Source organism: Procambarus clarkii, chromosome 4 (assembly GCF_040958095.1).
Source record: "Procambarus clarkii isolate CNS0578487 chromosome 4, FALCON_Pclarkii_2.0, whole genome shotgun sequence".
In the NCBI taxonomy this organism is placed as follows: Eukaryota; Metazoa; Arthropoda; class Malacostraca; order Decapoda; family Cambaridae; genus Procambarus; species Procambarus clarkii.
The window spans coordinates 41812461-41831841 of NC_091153.1; the positions used below are offsets into that span (position 1 = coordinate 41812461).

Below are 19381 nucleotides of genomic sequence, written 5' to 3' on the forward strand. Positions count from 1 at the left end.
CTGTGATTGGCTGCTGCGGGGATTGGCAACACTCTTTTTATGAATCAAATGTTAACTAAGAAATATACGTCCTTTTGCACAACAACCTTGTTGTTGTATTAAAGAACAACAAATTCTGTTTTGTACCTAACAGAAATTTACATCTAACTGAATAATTTAGTCCAATAAGAGGGCGAAGCATTGTATCATCAATGTTATTTGTGTCCAGGCAACCCCACTCATGACGTCACACATTAGGTAGCCAACAGGTCATTTTTATATAACACTTGTTATCTCTTGCAATATGTAATTATCACTAATTAACACTTTTTAAGTAATTAACGCTTTACTTTTTGAGTAGATTAAAGCTAAAACAGAATGTCATAAGTAGGGCTGGTGTTCTGAACTAAGATGATTTATTTAGTGGAGGGAACCTTTAGCTGATCCCTTCCTGTGATTGGCTGTTGTGAATGTCAACAAAGAGTTTCTACCAATGATATGCCAGCAGGGGAATTCTTACTTCGCCACAACAACCTGCCTTATGGGCTGCTGTTTGGCTGTTTGTAGTACATGGGCGACGAAATTGATGGCGTTAGCTGTATTTCGAAGGGTGGCATGTTAATAGTGTAATTTGATGTCAACAGATGGCATAAGCTGTATTTTATTGCTACTGTTGACCAGCCAGTTGATAGTGTTCTTTTCTGCCAACAGATGGCATCAGCTTTATTATTATTACTTCCGAATTACCTTTAAATACTTATCTACAAATCCCGTAGCTTATAATAAGATTTTATATCAAGCTGGCATTAGGAGTTCTGCAATTATTTTTCTTTAATCTACTGTTGAGGATATCATTATATAACGTCGTAGCTTTTTGTTGAGATGTAAAGTATTTCCAAATAAATTAAACATCAGTTCGTAATATTATTAAAAAAACGAATTATACATATAATAACAGCAATTCACATTGATAATACTTGGATATATAAAAATTTGGTAATTTTTTTGGCAGGGATACGCTCAAAACACTGAACTGTGGCCAGTTATATAATAATTAATAATTCATTGTGTCGAGTTAGACAGGTTAAATATCCCAAAAGGAATTCACAGGGAAACAGCAGTTCGGTTATATAGACTACGTCTAGGTTACAAATACAACTGGGAAATTGTTGAACCCAGAGAGAGGGAATGTATCTTCTGCCAGTCACAGAAAAGCCACTACTTCATTAACTCCTGATATGTGAAGCAACCAACTTCCTGAATCCCTGAATCTTCCTGAGTCCCTGAATCTTGCAGTATCCACCCTGAAGTAACCCCCAATGATCACCTATTAGCTCCCTCCAGGATTAGGAAAGACTTGGGTAAATACTGATTTGGTAACAGGGTTGTGGATTTGTGGAACCAATTACCGCGTAACTTAATAGATGTAGGATCCCCTTGATTGTTTCAAGCGTAGGTTAGACATACATATGAATAAGTTTGGGTTGATATAAATAGGAGCTGCCACGTATGGGCCAATAGGCCTTCTGCAGTTACCTTGATTCTTATGTTCTTATTATGTTCGGTTTGGGTTTCTGATGCCACACTGATCAGTTTGCAAATCAACAACTTTGTATATTCTTACAAAGAATATACAAAGTTCTTATTCAACTTTTTATATTCTTTGACCAAGAATATAGCTCAAAATTCTGCAGATTCTGAGGACCCCTTAGTGTTCAATTACTCATTGTCGGTTGCATTCAAGTCCTCTTTACATACAGTATTATATTTATAATAATACTAATTCATTGTGTCAGAAGACAGCCAGCCAGAGTGTATTCATACACGTTAGGCTTATATTGAGGTAACCCCCCCCCCCAAAAAAAAAAGAAGTCGAATTACTGACCCCCCCCAGGATGCAACCCCACAACAAGTGACGCCTTCGGCAGCAACAAATCAAATCAATCAACAAGTTGACTATCTCCCGAGTACCTGCTAGGTACACACAGAGGCATTAGGTGATAGGAAATGCGCCCAACCATTTCTATCCCTCCCGGGATTCGAACCCGGAATTCTCGATTTTGAGTCGAGAATGAACCCGACTCTACTACCGGGACCCTTGTTTGTTGTTCTGTTCTTTCTCGATGGTGGAGGTATCCAGGATGGCATTCCATATGTCGAAAAGACAGTTAGTTTAGTTCATTTATTATGCACCCCATACCCATCTTGTGGGCGGTAGTGGAAAGGGTTACAGAGGCACATAATGGGCTCAGGGACTGAACCCCACAATTCATTTAGCTAAGCAAGTTACAATCTTGATGAGCTAGTTACAAAATTCAATATAAGTCGTCACATCAACAATGGGTTCGAGATCGACCTCAAGTACAGGTTCTAAAAGACAAATCTGCCAATCCTGAGATCCACCCCAAAATCTGCGACCAGGATAAGTCATTCCCTCCACCATTAAAATGTTCATCCATTAAACCCTTAAGACCTGCTTGCATGAGGTACGTAGAGTTTTGCAATTATTTCATCTCTCCTCGTGTTCTGAAGGATATCCTTGTTAGTTAAAGTTCAAGTAAGTTTAATGAGAAAAGGACGCACATCTCAAATGGATAGAGTAGCTTAGGCTATACGCATAGAAATCACAATACCGGGATAATATATATTAAATATACAAGTTAGTTTCGTTCATTTATTATGCACCCCATACCCATCTTGTGGGCGGTAGTGGAAAGGGTTACAAAGGCACATAATGGGCTCAGGGATTGAACCCCTTGTGGATTTGCTCATTAGCTTAGGCTATTTCTACCCTCGTTCCTTATTAGCTGCTTGAAGTTTGCCAGTGCAGGCTAATTGACTGTTTGTCTCTTTATAAACAAATACGATGTAATTCCTGTAATTTAGGGTAGTCATATAACTGATTATATACCTGAGAATTATAATACCCGCGGAAGGCGCAATGCCAAAACCCTGCTACAATTTAAGATCCAAATTAATAAAATCTTCAAGACAATTTGGGGACCTCTGACAAGCTGCCGGCTTCCTGTTCTCCTCGAGGCCACTAGAGAGATTAGAGAGTTAATGGCCCTTAGGTAAATTCACCAATTCATGTAAGAAATTATTATTCGTTACACACACACACACACACACACCACACACACACACACACACACACACACACACACACACACACACACACACACACACACACACACACACACACACACACACACACACACACACACACACACACACACACATACACACACACACATACACACATACACACACACACACACACACACGCGCACACACACACACGCGCACACACACACAAAACACACCACATACACACACACACACACACACACACATATTCACACACACACATACACACACACACACACACACACTCACACACACACACACACACACACACACACACACACACACACACACACACACACAAAACACACACACACACACACAAAACACACCACACACACACACACACACACACACACACACACACACACACACACACACACACACACACACACACACACACACACACACACACACCTTGTATGCGCATATTCGCGCACGCATGCAGTTTAAGAAATACTTCTTTAAGAAATTCTTACATATTTTGCAAGTCCACCGTCGTAGAATAAGCAATAGAAAATTCCACCAACTGGCAAGAGGAAAAGAAAACGACGACTTTCATGCGAAATGTTTCTTGTTTTGCAAGTGAAAAATATATGGCGTGCATTTACAGGAAAAATTCTTCAGAGACTTATCGTACTAGTTGATACTATCGATAAATAATTTAATGACAAATAATCGTGTTTTAGTGGATAAAAAGAGGGAGGAAATAATTAACAAGCGCGACATAGCAGTTGTGCGCAGGGTATTGATTGAAGATATCTGTCAGGCGCAGCTCTGTCCAATAACAACAGTGGCAGTGGTTCATTCATGAAATACCGAATTCTGTGGAGTTTAGGAGTAAATTTGGACAATGTTTAATTAACTGGACCTTAAACAAAGCCTAATGACGATTTTGCGGAAGTACAATGGCCCATACAGCCAAATATAAGGTAAGAAGCAGCAAAATTCCTGTAGATTTCTAACACAAGTGGTTTCACTTATGCTGTGTAATCATACCTTCCATTGCCACTCATTATTTAAACTTAATATTTCCATATTAAAACAGGGCTTGCGTGTGTTGTGAACATATCCCATAGTCTGATTCGAAGTCCCATCTATAGGCTCTGGTGTTTACCTGTTTCAATGAAAGAAAACACGTTTTCCAATATAAACATAAATAAAACACACAGTGTTCAAAACTCTCGGCTACTATCCCCTTTACCAGTTTCCAAGAAATGCGGATACCAAGCAGAGAGCTTCAGTGTATCTCTGTAGCCCGGCCGGTCTTACCTAGCTCACTGTGTCTAGTCCACTTCAAGTGTTCATATTTCTAGATTCCCCAGGTAATATCTGTGTTGTTTTGAGTCCAGATATAATCATGAATAATTATTCATGTAGTGCAACAGTCAATTTTGGGAAAACATGGTGTAGTCTTCGCTTAGAAAGGATTCAGTTGAATTTGATTGCTGTTCTGCAAACTATGGCCGATCTTAATGTTGATCTAGAGTACACAATCAGTACAGTTAGTTGTTTTGAGAGATCACGTATAGACTCTCTTCAGTAGGTATCCTAATCTGATGTAGTCATCTTCATGGAAACGTGTGACTATATATTTTGTCAAGAGGAATGCAATTTTGGAGCCGATTTTCCGTGTGTTCATGATAGTCTAGTCTAGCTTTGTCATTCTTTAAGAGGTGCCCTAGAATCTTGTCGTCTTCGGGAAATATCCTACTTGTCCCTGACCTTCAGAATATACCCTAGCCTACTGTAGCCATTGTTTAAGCTGTAGCAAGTGCTCAGTATTAGGTACTTGCAAGAATAGGTTATCAAAGTGCTTATAGTAGATGTCAGGTGTTAGGTCCATATCAACATGAGCTTTCTGTTCAAAAGTACCAATGTAAAAAATAGCAAATAAGACAGCAAAGGTGAAACCCATAGCAACACCATCGACTTCTTTGTGTAATGATCTGGGGCTCAGATCATTGGTTCTCCCTTCTCCCCTCTTTTCTCTCCCCTTCTCCCCTCCTTTCCTTCTCCCTCTCCCCTCCTTCCTTCTCCCCTCCCCTTGGCCGTCATTCGTCTCCTCCTCTTCCCCCGCCCCTGTCGCCCATTTGTCAGGGTCAAGAGGTTGACCTGAGGGTAGGGTGGTCGTGGATACCTTGGCTTCTCCCACTCAACTTCCCCACTCAGATATTTCCCTCTCCACCCCCTCTCATCCCTCTCTGTCCCTCTCAGCAGCGGCCTTCCCCATACCAGGCAGAGTCAAATGTCCCTACTCCTATCTTAGAGGAGACAGGCTTGAACATAAATTATCAGTTTTGTAAACATTGCTCGCAGGTGTCTGGGCTCCATAGACGCGCCTTGTCCCCCTTCTCTTTAGCTGGAGAGAGCTGACTCAATCTTCAGGAATTCATGTAGCTTTCCACGACAGATCAGTGAAGGTGATTGGCCTGAGATAAGGGCCAAGTCCTTATTGGCCCTAGAGAGCCAGACCTCAGGCCTACGTGTTAAATGGTTGGCCAGTGCCAAAATAATGGGTGGAGCCTGGGGCTGTATTAGATGGTGGGAGGAGTAATCCTTCCCAGCAATAAGTTGGAAAAACTAAATTTCATCAGTGTGTCTTGGGAGTGTATTAGGAACAGGGCCGCAAGCCCGTATCCTCGGGCTGAGGGCAGCCATCAACATCTTGGCCGTGGTGCGGGTATTTAAGGTATAGTGCACTTGAGTTTTGTGTCCTCGGTAAATATCCATTGTGCCTCTAGGGAAATAGAATAGGTTATGTGTTCAAATTGTCTTAATTTACATGTTTCATAAAATAAATTGTATAGCTTGTCCAGTGGTATTCACTTAACTCCCCTTTGATATATTTTGCTACTTTGTCATTTTTAGGTGTTGTATTGGAAGCCCCCGGGTTCTCCTACTATTAATAGATACTAAAGTTGCCCTTGGATTCAAATAAGTTAACGTAAATTACACAAACTAATTTTCCAAAATTTATTCTGAAATTCATATTACCCGGAGTCCCTTGATTACTGATTCCTTGCCTTCCTGGGGGATCGGTGATTGACACATTCAGGTATGGTTGGTCAGGAAGGTGGTGGCAGTGTAAATGTGTTTTGTTATTTGTTTTTTTTAAACTAATAACCCTTGTCCTTGGTGTATCTTCCTCATTTAATATTCCTCTTACATACGTGGCAGTCCAGTGAGGGGTCATGCTGGACTGTAACAGCGTTAAGCTGGGGTATTGAGTGAAGAGAGACGGAGAATTACGACAGAGAGCGTATATTACGATTATGAGAGATCACAAGATAACAGGATTAATACTGGGGAACATTGGGTTATTACAATAGAGGCCGCGGTTATTACGACAGAGGGAAGCGGTCGTTACAATGGTGGCAGCGGTGGGATTCGAACCCACGCCTCCGAAGAGACTGGTGCCTCAATGATCTGGGGCTCAGATCATTGGTTCTCCCTTCTCCCCTCTTTTCTCTCCCCTTCTCCCCTCCTTTCCTTCTCCCTCTCCCCTCCTTCCTTCTCCCCTCCCCTTGGCCGTCATTCGTCTCCTCCTCTTCCCCCGCCCCTGTCGCCCATTTGTCAGGGTCAAGAGGTTGACCTGAGGGTAGGGTGGTCGTGGATACCTTGGCTTCTCCCACTCAACTTCCCCACTCAGATATTTCCCTCTCCACCCCCTCTCATCCCTCTCTGTCCCTCTCAGCAGCGGCCTTCCCCATACCAGGCAGAGTCAAATGTCCCTACTCCTATCTTAGAGGAGACAGGCTTGAATATAAATTATCAGTTTTGTAAACATTGCTCGCAGGTGTCTGGGCTCCATAGACGCGCCTTGTCCCCCTTCTCTTTAGCTGGAGAGAGCTGACTCAATCTTCAGGAATTCATGTAGCTTTCCACGACAGATCAGTGAAGGTGATTGGCCTGAGATAAGGGCCAAGTCCTTATTGGCCCTAGAGAGCCAGACCTCAGGCCTACGTGTTAAATGGTTGGCCAGTGCCAAAATAATGGGTGGAGCCTGGGGCTGTATTAGATGGTGGGAGGAGTAATCCTTCCCAGCAATAAGTTGGAAAAACTAAATTTCATCAGTGTGTCTTGGGAGTGTATTAGGAACAGGGCCGCAAGCCCGTATCCTCGGGCTGAGGGCAGCCATCAACATCTTGGCCGTGGTGCGGGTATTTAAGGTATAGTGCACTTGAGTTTTGTGTCCTCGGTAAATATCCATTGTGCCTCTAGGGAAATAGAATAGGTTATGTGTTCAAATTGTCTTAATTTACATGTTTCATAAAATAAATTGTATAGCTTGTCCAGTGGTATTCACTTAACTCCCCTTTGATATATTTTGCTACTTTGTCATTTTTAGGTGTTGTATTGGAAGCCCCCGGGTTCTCCTACTATTAATAGATACTAAAGTTGCCCTTGGATTCAAATAAGTTAACGTAAATTACACAAACTAATTTTCCAAAATTTATTCTGAAATTCATATTACCCGGAGTCCCTTGATTACTGATTCCTTGCCTTCCTGGGGGATCGGTGATTGACACATTCAGGTATGGTTGGTCAGGAAGGTGGTGGCAGTGTAAATGTGTTTTGTTATTTGTTTTTTTTAAACTAATAACCCTTGTCCTTGGTGTATCTTCCTCATTTAATATTCCTCTTACATACGTGGCAGTCCAGTGAGGGGTCATGCTGGACTGTAACAGCGTTAAGCTGGGGTATTGAGTGAAGAGAGACGGAGAATTACGACAGAGAGCGTATATTACGATTATGAGAGATCACAAGATAACAGGATTAATACTGGGGAACATTGGGTTATTACAATAGAGGCCGCGGTTATTACGACAGAGGGAAGCGGTCGTTACATTTGTACATGCGACCTTCAAGGCTCAGGAAGGGTGCTAATTTTTTAAAAGAGTACTATAAAATCTTTGTTATTTAGCATTTCTATACTGTTCCTCACTTTCTGCAAACACAACTTAACAATCCGTACTGTTACCTTGTTACAATTTTTTACAAAGTTGTTACATCTTGTTATTAATATTATTAACAGCTTTATTGACAAAATTAATTTGCAATGTTGCCTAATCTGAGTAATTCAATTGGGTCTTATTATAGTGAGGATGAAACACTTATTCTGTCCCACAAGGCAGAGGATCATACACCAATTTTTCTTCATTCTTTAAAAGGGACAAGCAAATTTAGGATAAATTGTTAGGATATCTTCCAGTAATCTAGATTCAAGGAAATAGTTACACAGCTCATTGTACAATAGGCCAAGAGGTCTAAAATCTTTCATGGTTTCACATTCAATAATGTAGTGTTGAAGTGAATGCCGTAATGGTTTGTTACAGTATTTACAAGCTGAAAATTCTGGTAGTGGTTCAGCCTTACTAACCTGCAACCTTTGAGATGTATTTTTTTTTCTTGTCTCAATAAACTTATTTGAATTTGAACCTGCCAGATGTGCCTATAGACAAGGCGAATTCGCGCAATGACTACATCACATTCCGATTACTGTGCTGACCATACAAATACAGATTATTACAGTAGTTGTCATAGCTTTTAATGCTGCAACTTTCAATTTTTTTGGACATTTCTTAAGTCCTCCAAAGCTGAAGTAATCTCTTTCGTTATAAAGTTTTTATGACGTGTTAGAAAGCTGTTACAACTTGCTAGATAGTTGTTACAACTTATACGAATGTTGAAGCAACGTTTTAGCTTCATCGTGTGTTTGACGGGTTATTCCTGTAACTTGTAACGATATTGTAATATTCATTCTATATTTTATAGTTGAATGTGGCATTTATAACAACTTGTTGACACCCAGTCAATATTTGAATCCCCAAATCAAATGAAAACTAAAATGTTTAGTGTTATATTGTCATAAGAAATGAGTGGGTATCTTGTTAGATCATCCTGTATATGCTCGTATCATGTTATGAAAATATTAGATGAGGTACCCGGCGGTTCCCGAGTCGACTCCAAAAAAGTCGTGCCATTTATGTGTTGGAAGCCACAATTCAATTTCTTTCTTTATTATACGCCCCATACCCATCCCGTGGGCGGTGGTGTAAAGGATTACAGAGCCCACGAGAATGCAAATTGGCCACCAAAACACTTTTTGTGGGTCAATATCTGAATTCTGAATATTATGAAGGGATGATAAAACTCCATAGACTCAACAGCCACCATTTAATCTCCACAGACTTCAAGTGGGTAGGCTCCGTCAAGCCTTTGACAGTCCCCGATTTCAACCAGTCACCTTGCAACGTTGGGTTAGGCTAGTCCCAGCGCCTGGCCGCCGACCTTGGACAAACACACAGATATTCTCTTTTTAGAGATCCAGATTGCTTTATCCACATGTATCACTTCTTTACAGGTTAGATTTCAAATTTATGATAGTGTTGTAATATACAGTATACCTTAATATAAATCCCTGAAGCCCTCAGAGGACATTAATTCATCATTAAGAGGTAACGCATGACCTGCTGTTCGATGGTAGGCTATTTACCTGAATTTACCTGAGGGCCACTAGGACTATTTACCTGTATTGCCAAGTTAATCAGAAGCGCTGCTCGCAAATACCACTTGTTACGAAGCTCTGGCATCCAGCCATAGCTATTACTTACATAAATTAATCAAATCAAATCAAAAGTTTTTTTTATGGTTGTACATTTACAATTAGGAATGTTTGCCTAAAAATTACAGTACATTAATTATAATGTAAACCAGACTCACAATGACAGACATTATCAGAAACTTTATTCGTTTATTATCAAAATTACAATAATATCTGGCCTGAACAGATGTACAACATTCTAAATAAAACTTCCATTTTTTGGCATCAAGACAAAGTTTAATCTGGATCTGGGCTGGTCTTCACGAGTTAAACTCTTCCGCGTTTTGGGGTCAAGTGGGGACTCAAGTGGCCGTAAGTCACAGCTGAGTGTTTGTAAACACTGCTAACTATATCAGCACAGCTTGTGATCATACTTCAAAGAGAATGTCCCGATACACCTTACACACACACACACACTTCCCTCTCCCTGTCCCAGTATGACATTATTCTATTCCTTTGAGATGTATTTTATTGTCTCAATATACGTACTTGAACTTGAATTATACTCCATGAACATACTCCCTGGACACATTTTACTCTCTGGACACATTATACTTACTGGACGCCTTATACTCACTGGACGCCTTATATTCCCTGAACAGGTCTACTTCCTGAGCAAATTATACTCCCTGAATATTATACTCCCTGAATAATTATACTCCCTGAACAATTATATTCCCTGAACAGTTATACTCCCTAAACACATTATACTCCTTAGGCACACTATACTCCATGAGCACACTATACACCTTAAACAATGATATTCCCTGGGCATATTATACTCCCTGAACAATTATACTCTCTGGGCACATTATACTCCCTGAACGCGTTATACTCTCTGAACACATTATTCTCCCTGGATACATGATTCCCCCGAACTCATTATACTTCCTGGATTCATTATATTCCCTGAACTCAAACCAAGGTGAGGAGTTAGTTTTTTTTTAATTTTTAAATTTTGCCCCGAGGGACGAGTTTATTGGGCAGCGCCACTCATCTTGTGAGTGGACACACCGCCATAGCAGCATGTACAACACTCCCCAAAAGGAAGAAAACCCGCTGGGTTGTTCATCCTGTCACTTGTACCCAGACACAGCTGGGACTTGCTTAACTGTCTCAAGTGAACAGCTCCTCAAACAAGAAGATTTAACATCTATCAACCCTTAAAAGCTTGCGTTATCTTGCGGGTGCAAAATGGGGGAAACTTTTAAGAACAGTATCAATATTTGACAAATAGTGTTTTCCTAACTTAAACAATGTGGGGTTTATTATTCTACACATACTTCTGATGTCTCTTAGGTGTTCACATTCACGTAGATAGTGGTCAAGGCGGTGTCCATCACTCTCACCACAGATTCTGCAACTTCGCTGATCAACTGTTGTTTCCATTCCATATCTCCATGGATATTTGTATCCAAGACGGATTCTCGCTATTACTGATTCTCTCCCTCGTCCTCCTCCTCTTCGGCCATAATGACTGGGATTGCCAGCTGCAACCATGTTGTACCATCGTACAGATTCACTGGTTTGTGCTTCTATCCTCCTTTCCTCAGTTACCTTGTCACGGTGATGTTGCCTGGCAATACCTCTAATTTGTAGTAGAGTCTTGGGTATGAAGTATTCAATATGGTCTCCTTCAGCGCCTCTCTCTCTCTCTCAGAGAGAGAGGCGCTGAAGGAGACCATATCTCTCTCTCTCTCTCAGAGAGAGAGAGAGAGAGAGAGAGAGAGAGTGTGTGTGTGTGTGTGAGTGAGTGAGTGAGTGAGTGAGTGAGTGAGTGAGTGAGTGAGTGAGTGAGTGAGTGAGTGAGTGAGTGAGTGAGTGAGGTGTTTGAACACCAAACACCTCACATTCGGCCATACCCACCACACACCTGTCCCACAGCCACACCCACCAAACACGTCACCAACAGCCATACCCACCACACACCTGTCCCACAGCCACACCCACCAAACACGTCACCAACAGCCATACCCACCACACACCTGTCCCACAGCCACACCCACCAAACACGTCACCAACAGCCATACCCACCACACACCTGTCCCACAGCCACACCCACCAAACACGTCACCAACAGCCATACCCACCACACACCTGTCCCACAGCCACACCCACCAAACACGTCACCAACAGCCATACCCACCACACACCTGTCCCACAGCCACACCCACCAAACACCTCACCAACAGCCATACCCACCACACACCTGTCCCACAGCCACACTCACCAAACACCTCACCAACAGCCATACCCACCACACACCTGTCCCACAGCCACACCCACCAAACACCTCACATTCAGCCATACCCACCACACACCTGTCACACAGCCACACCCACCAAACACCTCACATTCAGCCATACCCACCACACACCTGTCACACAGCCACACCCACCAAACACCTCACCAACAGCCATACCCACCACACACCTGTCCCACAGCCACACCCACCAAACACCTCACCAACAGCCATACCCACCACACACCTGTCCCACAGCCACACCCACCAAACACGTCACCAACAGCCATACCCACCACACACCTGTCCCACAGCCACACCCACCAAACACCTCACCAACAGCCATACCCACCACACACCTGTCCCACAGCCACACCCACCAAACACCTCACCAACAGCCATACCCACCACACACCTGTCCCACAGCCACACCCACCAAACACCTCACATTCAGCCATACCCACCACACACCTGTCACACAGCCACACCCACCAAACACCTCACATTCAGCCATACCCACCACACACCTGTCACACAGCCACACCCACCAAACACCTCACCAACAGCCATACCCACCACACACCTGTCCCACAGCCACACCCACCAAACACCTCACCAACAGCCATACCCACCACACACCTGTCACACAGCCAGGGGCGGATCTACTATGAAACTAATACAGCTTAAGCTTTTGGGCCCCCCCTAATTCCGGAGGGGATTAGGAGGCCCAGAAGCGACTTTAATCCATATTGCTTAAAAAATTTGGATCTACTGCATGAGTAATATTTATAATATAGTGTAAATAAATATAAAAATTAAAAGGTTATTAAAGAAAATTTGGATCTACTGCATGAGTAATATATATAATATAGTGTAAATAAATATAAAAATTAAAAGGTTATTAAAGAAAATTTGGATCTACTGCATGAGTAATATATATAATATAGTGTAAATAAATATAAAAATTAAAAGGTTATTAAAGAAAAATTTGGATCTACTGCATGAGTAATATTTATAATATAGTGTAAATAAATATAAAAATTAAAAGGTTACATACGAAGAAAGACTTTCTCTGAAAGTCGACATACGAAGAAAGACTTTCTCTGAAAGTCGACTTAAATTTTTTCGTTCTAAGCGTGCGACAATATTCGCCCGACTCAAAAGCATTACTATTTTTTGACTAAATTTAAAATTGTTTGAGATTAAGTGAAAAAAAATGTGGTAATCTGTCGTCTAACAGCACCATTGAAGACGATAACATTGTTATCGTGCGACGAGGCCCCTCATAACAATTCAGCTTCACAGCCTACAAAATGTAGGTAGCATTACGTAAGCAATGAAGAACTGTAATATGTTTACTTACTATAATGTTGGTGTTGAATGTAGAAGATGAAAAACATATTTTTATTTTGAAATAATATCATTTTACGGCGAAATTGGGTCCATCTAATTAGCCAAAGCCTCATCATTGTCACTTGGAGCGTCGACTTCCTATGGCGTCACCTGCCCCTTAGTTGCGTCTAATTTTGTTATAAAATTATATTATTTCAGAGTTAAAATATGTTTTTTCTTGTTTCCATAGTTACACCCACCACACTTCACACCCCCCCCCTCCATCCATACACACACACACACACACACACACACACACACACACACCTCTCCTACAGCCTAATGCATTTCACCAAGCACATACCTCAATCTCAGCACACACCTACCCCACATACACCTCTTCCACAGCCACACACCCACCTCCTCAACAACATACACCCAACACACACACCTCCCTCACAGCCATACACTTCTTCCGTCCGTGTAATATTCCACCATTTAATCTTCCTCTTTACCTGAATTTCATGTTTCTTGATCTCAGTTTACACTCTCCGGCCTCTGCTCACTACCCGTCTGTCCCTCTTAACATTAACTCGTCCATCCTTTTAAAAACCACTACCTTTCTACTTTTTCATTGTATCATTACTTATCCCTGCCCTCTTTTATCTTTATTTCCCTCTTCTCTGTTTAGCTATACGAGTCAATATTCCCCAGTTTCCTCCTCTTCCTCATTTGCCCTTATTTCCTTTTCCTGTTCCCAGCTTTACTGGCCTATTTTCCTCTCTCCAACTCCTTCCCCTCCCCAACCCTTCTCCCTCCCACTGGCCCTGTAGTAAAATAAGAGCAGCGGGAGGGGGGGAAAAGGGGCCTGGTCCCAGCCCCCTTCCGGTGCACTGGTCACGCCCTACACGACCTGCTGCCGCTCTCTACATTCACCTGGCTTTGTTTCCTTCATGTTGAGTTCCCTTATGTCCTCGTAGCCTAGTCCTCTTAATTCAGTCGCTAGTCTTATTGCAAACCTCTGTACCTTTTCAAGCTTTGTTCCACGAGGTGCGGATTCCATGCCGGTGTTGGGGTATTCTAGTTTTGGTCTGGCATAGGCTGTGCAGATTGCCTAGAAAGAGCACTTGTTTAGATTTGTAAAAGCCACTCTTATGTTTTCCGTTTCCCATGTATGCTGACGATGTTATATTGTTTGTGGGTGTCTCGATTGTTATAAATCCCGTTGTCGGGACAGGAAACTTGTCCTTAAGCTTATTTCGAGGTCTCCCAACCCCTAAGTCGAACTACTGACCTTCTCCAAGATATAATCCACAAAAGTTGCCTAACTCTTGGGTTGACAACTCTTCTCCAGGACCAATCTCTATCACCAAATCTTTCATTCTTTCTGATTCCTGCTATTGCCTTCCCATTATGGTGTAGTTCGTCTCCCATCTTATTTTGATGTTTTCATATCGTCTGCAAAACTAACCTGTGCGAGATAACTTTCTCGGGAAAGTTATTCACATAAGTTAGGAAAAGCAGTGGTTGTAGGACCAAAGCTTGGAGGATTCCGCTTGTTGGTGGATGTGAATGTTGCTGTGCATGACTGACTGTTGTTCCATTGGGGCGCATGGGTGGAGGTGGGCGCATGGGTGGACGTAGGTCTTTATATGGGGTGCATGTGTGTGTACTTCCGTGGGTGTGTCTGGGGCTGAAACAAACAGTAACGCACTGCTGATTTAAACAGACGTGTATTCAAGGGAAACTAGCGGGCAAGACTGACAATGAACTATAGGAAGGGAAAGTTCTCAGCCTGCTGACACGAGTCTGTTCCTGTGTAACACGGGGAGGGTGTCTTGTCTTTATCTTTCCTTCTACTCCCCCTCTACCCGTATTCTTACTTTTTATTTCTCTACAAGGGACTCCAAAACTTTTACTAAAGCCAACTCCACGCCACGTGGTCCTAAGACGATTGACCGACTTAGGATTCTACAACCCGTATGACGTGATATAGACTTTGAGCAAAACCCTAGAGTCGTCTCCGCCGCCACCACCAGACCAGTAACACAGAGCAATGATCGAGGTCTGGATCGATCATGCTAATTAATCAAAACCTTGGGGCTTGATCCCCACTATTACCGATGACCTTGGAAACTTAGAGTGTGGAATTAATTACCCACCCGTATAATAATAATAATAATAATAATAATAATAATAATAATAATAATAATAATAATAATAATAATAATAATAATAATAATAATAATAATAATAATAAGTGTAAACACACACAAAACGTCAGGATCTCGATATATACATAGCCTAACGATTTTGTATTTTTTAGTGTTATCATATTTCAACTTACTTTTTTTGGTTTAGTAATTTATTATTCACTCCATACCCATCCCATGAGCGGTGATAGAAAGGGTTATAGTGACACATAATGGGTTCAGGAGCTGAGCCCCCCACAGTCCTTTTAACTAAGTGATAAACAATCTTGTGAAACTAGTTACACAATTTTTTTCAAATAATTTTTTTTGTGTATATACATAATACACTAAGAGCAGGTAAACCATGGTTTTCCTACTGGTTGGTCAGTAAGCAAATGTCATTAGCTCACGGTCTTAATAACGCTCTAGAGGTTAATAGGCCTTAAAAAGCAACAGCAATTTGGCATACAGTTCAGCTCGACATGATGCACCTGTCAAGGATTTGTTGCACGTTAATAGCTAGCAACTGCGATACTATATCTCATTAATCCTATTATGCTCTATCATTGGTCGGATGAGGCCTACGCTGTCAAGGACGTCATAAAACTAATGAAGGAACAGAAGCTCCCATTGGTCCAAGTTCATGCAATAATGACGTCAGCAGGACGTCACTAAAAGAAACTTTTTCTATTGGTGGTGGAGTTGCTGGGTTGCCACGACGTCAATTACTGGCGGCTCAGATATCCCACTGGCTGGAGACCCGAGAGCTCAGTTACATGTAACGTGTGATGTGGTGAGGTGCTTGAGAGTGACGATCCTACACAGATTTACTACGACGCGTTGGAATATTATCACGATGATGATTAATTTCAAAATTGTTATCATAAGGATCACATTATTATTTTTTGTTTAAAACTTTCGTGAAGTGGCAAATTTATTTTGCAAGCGAAAATATTTGTGTATTTATTTTTTAGCTGCAGTTATGTTTCTGCCTGTCTTTCATTATACTCGTATTTATTTAACTTTTTATTGTTATTATTAGTATTATTAAGCTTCAGGCGACAGTAAGTTGTACGATATTACAACTTTTTTTTGTTTAATAGTTTGATGTAGGACGTGTTGATCTGATATATGAGGGAACACGTTGTTGAGCTGAGGGTACTCAGCATAAATAATACGCAGTTTATGTCCAGTAAACTCTTACGTTGATTATCATATGTTGTGTTGGGTAAACTACACGTAGAGTATCAGTTATCAACCATGGTAAGATACAGACACAATATGGTCATTTATTATGCACCGTATACCCATGCCTTGGGCGGTGGTGGAGAGGGTTACACAGGCACATGATGGGTTCAGGGACTAAACCCCATAGTTCATTTAGCTAAGCGAGTAACAATCTTGTGAAGCTAGTTACACAAATATTTAATTACACACACACACACACACACTAGCTAAACACAGATGCCGAAGAAATATAAGAAAATTCACTTTCGCAAACAGAGTGGTAGACGGTTGGAACAAGCTAGGTGAGAAGGTGGTGGAGGCCAAGACCGTCAGTAGTTTCAAAGCGTTATATGACAAAGAGTGCTGGGAAGACGGGACACCACGAGCGTAGCTCTCATCCTGTAACTACATTTAGGTAATTACACACACACACACACACACTCTCTTGAGGCTGACTCCATACATAGTTTTAAGTGTAGATATGATAGAGCCCAATTGGCATAGGAACCTGTATACCTGTTGATTGATGGTTGAGAGGCGGGACCAAAGAGCCAGAGCTCAACCCCCGCAAGCACAAATAGGTGAGTACACACACACACACACAAAATCTCGGTTTAAGCCATAGGAAGCAGAGAGTTACAGTGAGGGGCGAGACCTCAGATTGGCGTGGTCACCAGTGAAGTCCCACAGGGCTCTGTACTCGATCCTATCTGGTTTCTGATTTAAGTAAATGATCTCCTGGAGGGTATAGGCTCATTGCTTTCAATGTTTGCTGACGATGCCAAAATTATGAGAAGGATTAAGACAGATGAGGACTGCTTGAGGCTTCAAGAAGACCTTTAACTCAAGCAAATGTAATGTAATGAAGATAGGTGTAGGGAGCAAGAGGCCAGATACAAGGTATCATCTGGGAGATGAAATTCTTCAAAACTCAGAGAGGGAGGAATGATTCCTCTTATTCATTGCCAGGAATGATATTGGGAAGTCTCACGATTTCCCAATATCACCGACATTTTTACAGTCGGTGGCAGAGTGATTACAGTACTGGACAGCCATTAAGGGCTTTTCAGAGTGTATTGCTGTGCCCAAGAGAAAATTTACACCACCATGGGAGGATTGTAATGTAGATGTAGTAATTACTCCCTTGCATAAGAAAAAAAGTATGTATGAAATAGGGGAGCTGAGGGCAACATATGATTGTATAATTAGAAAACTGCCTACAGAAAACACTCTACATGTATATTGTGATGGGTCAGTAGCTAGGGATGGGAAGACAGGATGTGGAGTCTTGATCAGGGAGTACACTGACATCGGCACTGTAGATACTATTATTGGACGCCGCTTAACTGACAATGTCTCTTCAACGCAGGCTGAACTCCAAGGAGTATTAGCAGGATTACAGGAAGTAGTCAAATGTGGTAAAAATGCTTGCTTCTTTATTGACAGCAGAGGAGCGTTAGAGTCTTTAAATAGCAGACGCCCAGTATATCAGAATATTGTGATAGAGTGTAGAGAGAATGTTAAGAGACTAGAAAAAACTGGGTATAAGGTAAGATTCATGTGGATCCCTTCACATGTGGGAATACTGTTGAATGAGGTAGTTGATGACATAGCGAAGAGAGCCACTGAAAAAACTCTTGTTGATGTTGTATGTCAGTTAACCTTGAAACAAATAAAAACAAGAATCAAGATGATCCAGGAGGGTGAAGAAATGGTAAAGAGAATGGCAATGGTGGACAGTAATAACACACTTAAGAATTATTCCATAATAAATACAAATTCGTCCTTCACTTATGGTAAAGGAAAGTCTACTTGGAAGGATTCAATTTACATGAGATTAAGATTAGGATACAAATATATCTGGCAATACGGTGTTGATGTCAGTGAAAAAGATAAGGAGTGTAAATTATGTAGTATGCCGCACGCCCACACCTTAGAACATTATGTATTAGAGTGTCAACTTATTGAAAACTATAGAAATAAGGAAATAAATAGTGTACCACATCAAATTGTTTGGATGTGTGATAATGGTATGATAGACAGTATACTTAGGAGCTACAAGAATTTTGCCCCGAGAGTGTAACAATTATATGCTGTACTTACTATATAAACCTGCAATGTTAAATGGGATTCTTGTAATGTTATTTGTCTATTTGTACTCACTGAATTTGTGCGCCCCTTGAGGGACTTGAAGTAGAGGGGGGTAGAAATAGCCTAAGCTACTCTATCCCTTTGAGATGTATTTATTGCTTATCTCAATAAACATACTTGAACTTGAACTTGAAGGGCTTTTCATGCCCGTGCCACCTCTTTAGTGGCTTAATATTTATCAATCACTGGACTGCCATAGGGATATGGAGGCCCTGGCTTACCGGGTTCGAATCTTTCAGGGGTTTCCTTCTGTCCATTCTGGTCAAGAGTTTTCTATGCCAGCCCGTCCTCATAAACAAAGTCACAGTCCATTCCATACACCCACCAAACCCTCTGTTTATGAACGAAAAACGGTTTACACACGACTCACAACTGATGACACTGAACACTTCCGGAACTAGTGCTTCGCTGACGACTTTTGTTCGAACCACAACGCTTGGGGATATTTAAAGATATTTAAAGGTTACAAGATGTACATTGGTAGATACAATGGGTGCTTAAAGG

The 19381-nt window shown here is 41.5% G+C and overlaps 1 protein-coding gene across 1 annotated transcript in view; it reads left to right on the plus strand.

The window, feature by feature from the left end:
• Positions 1 to 3903: 3903 nt before the first annotated feature.
• LOC123750348 (FERM domain-containing protein 8 Bili) overlaps positions 3904 to 19381 on the plus strand; it is a 77696-nt gene continuing 62218 nt past the window's right edge. Inside the window, exon 1 of the mRNA XM_069333834.1 lies at positions 3904 to 4058. Coding sequence (XP_069189935.1) covers positions 4035 to 4058 — 24 coding nt within the window. The 5' untranslated portion in view covers positions 3904 to 4034. The remainder of the gene's footprint in view (positions 4059 to 19381) is intronic.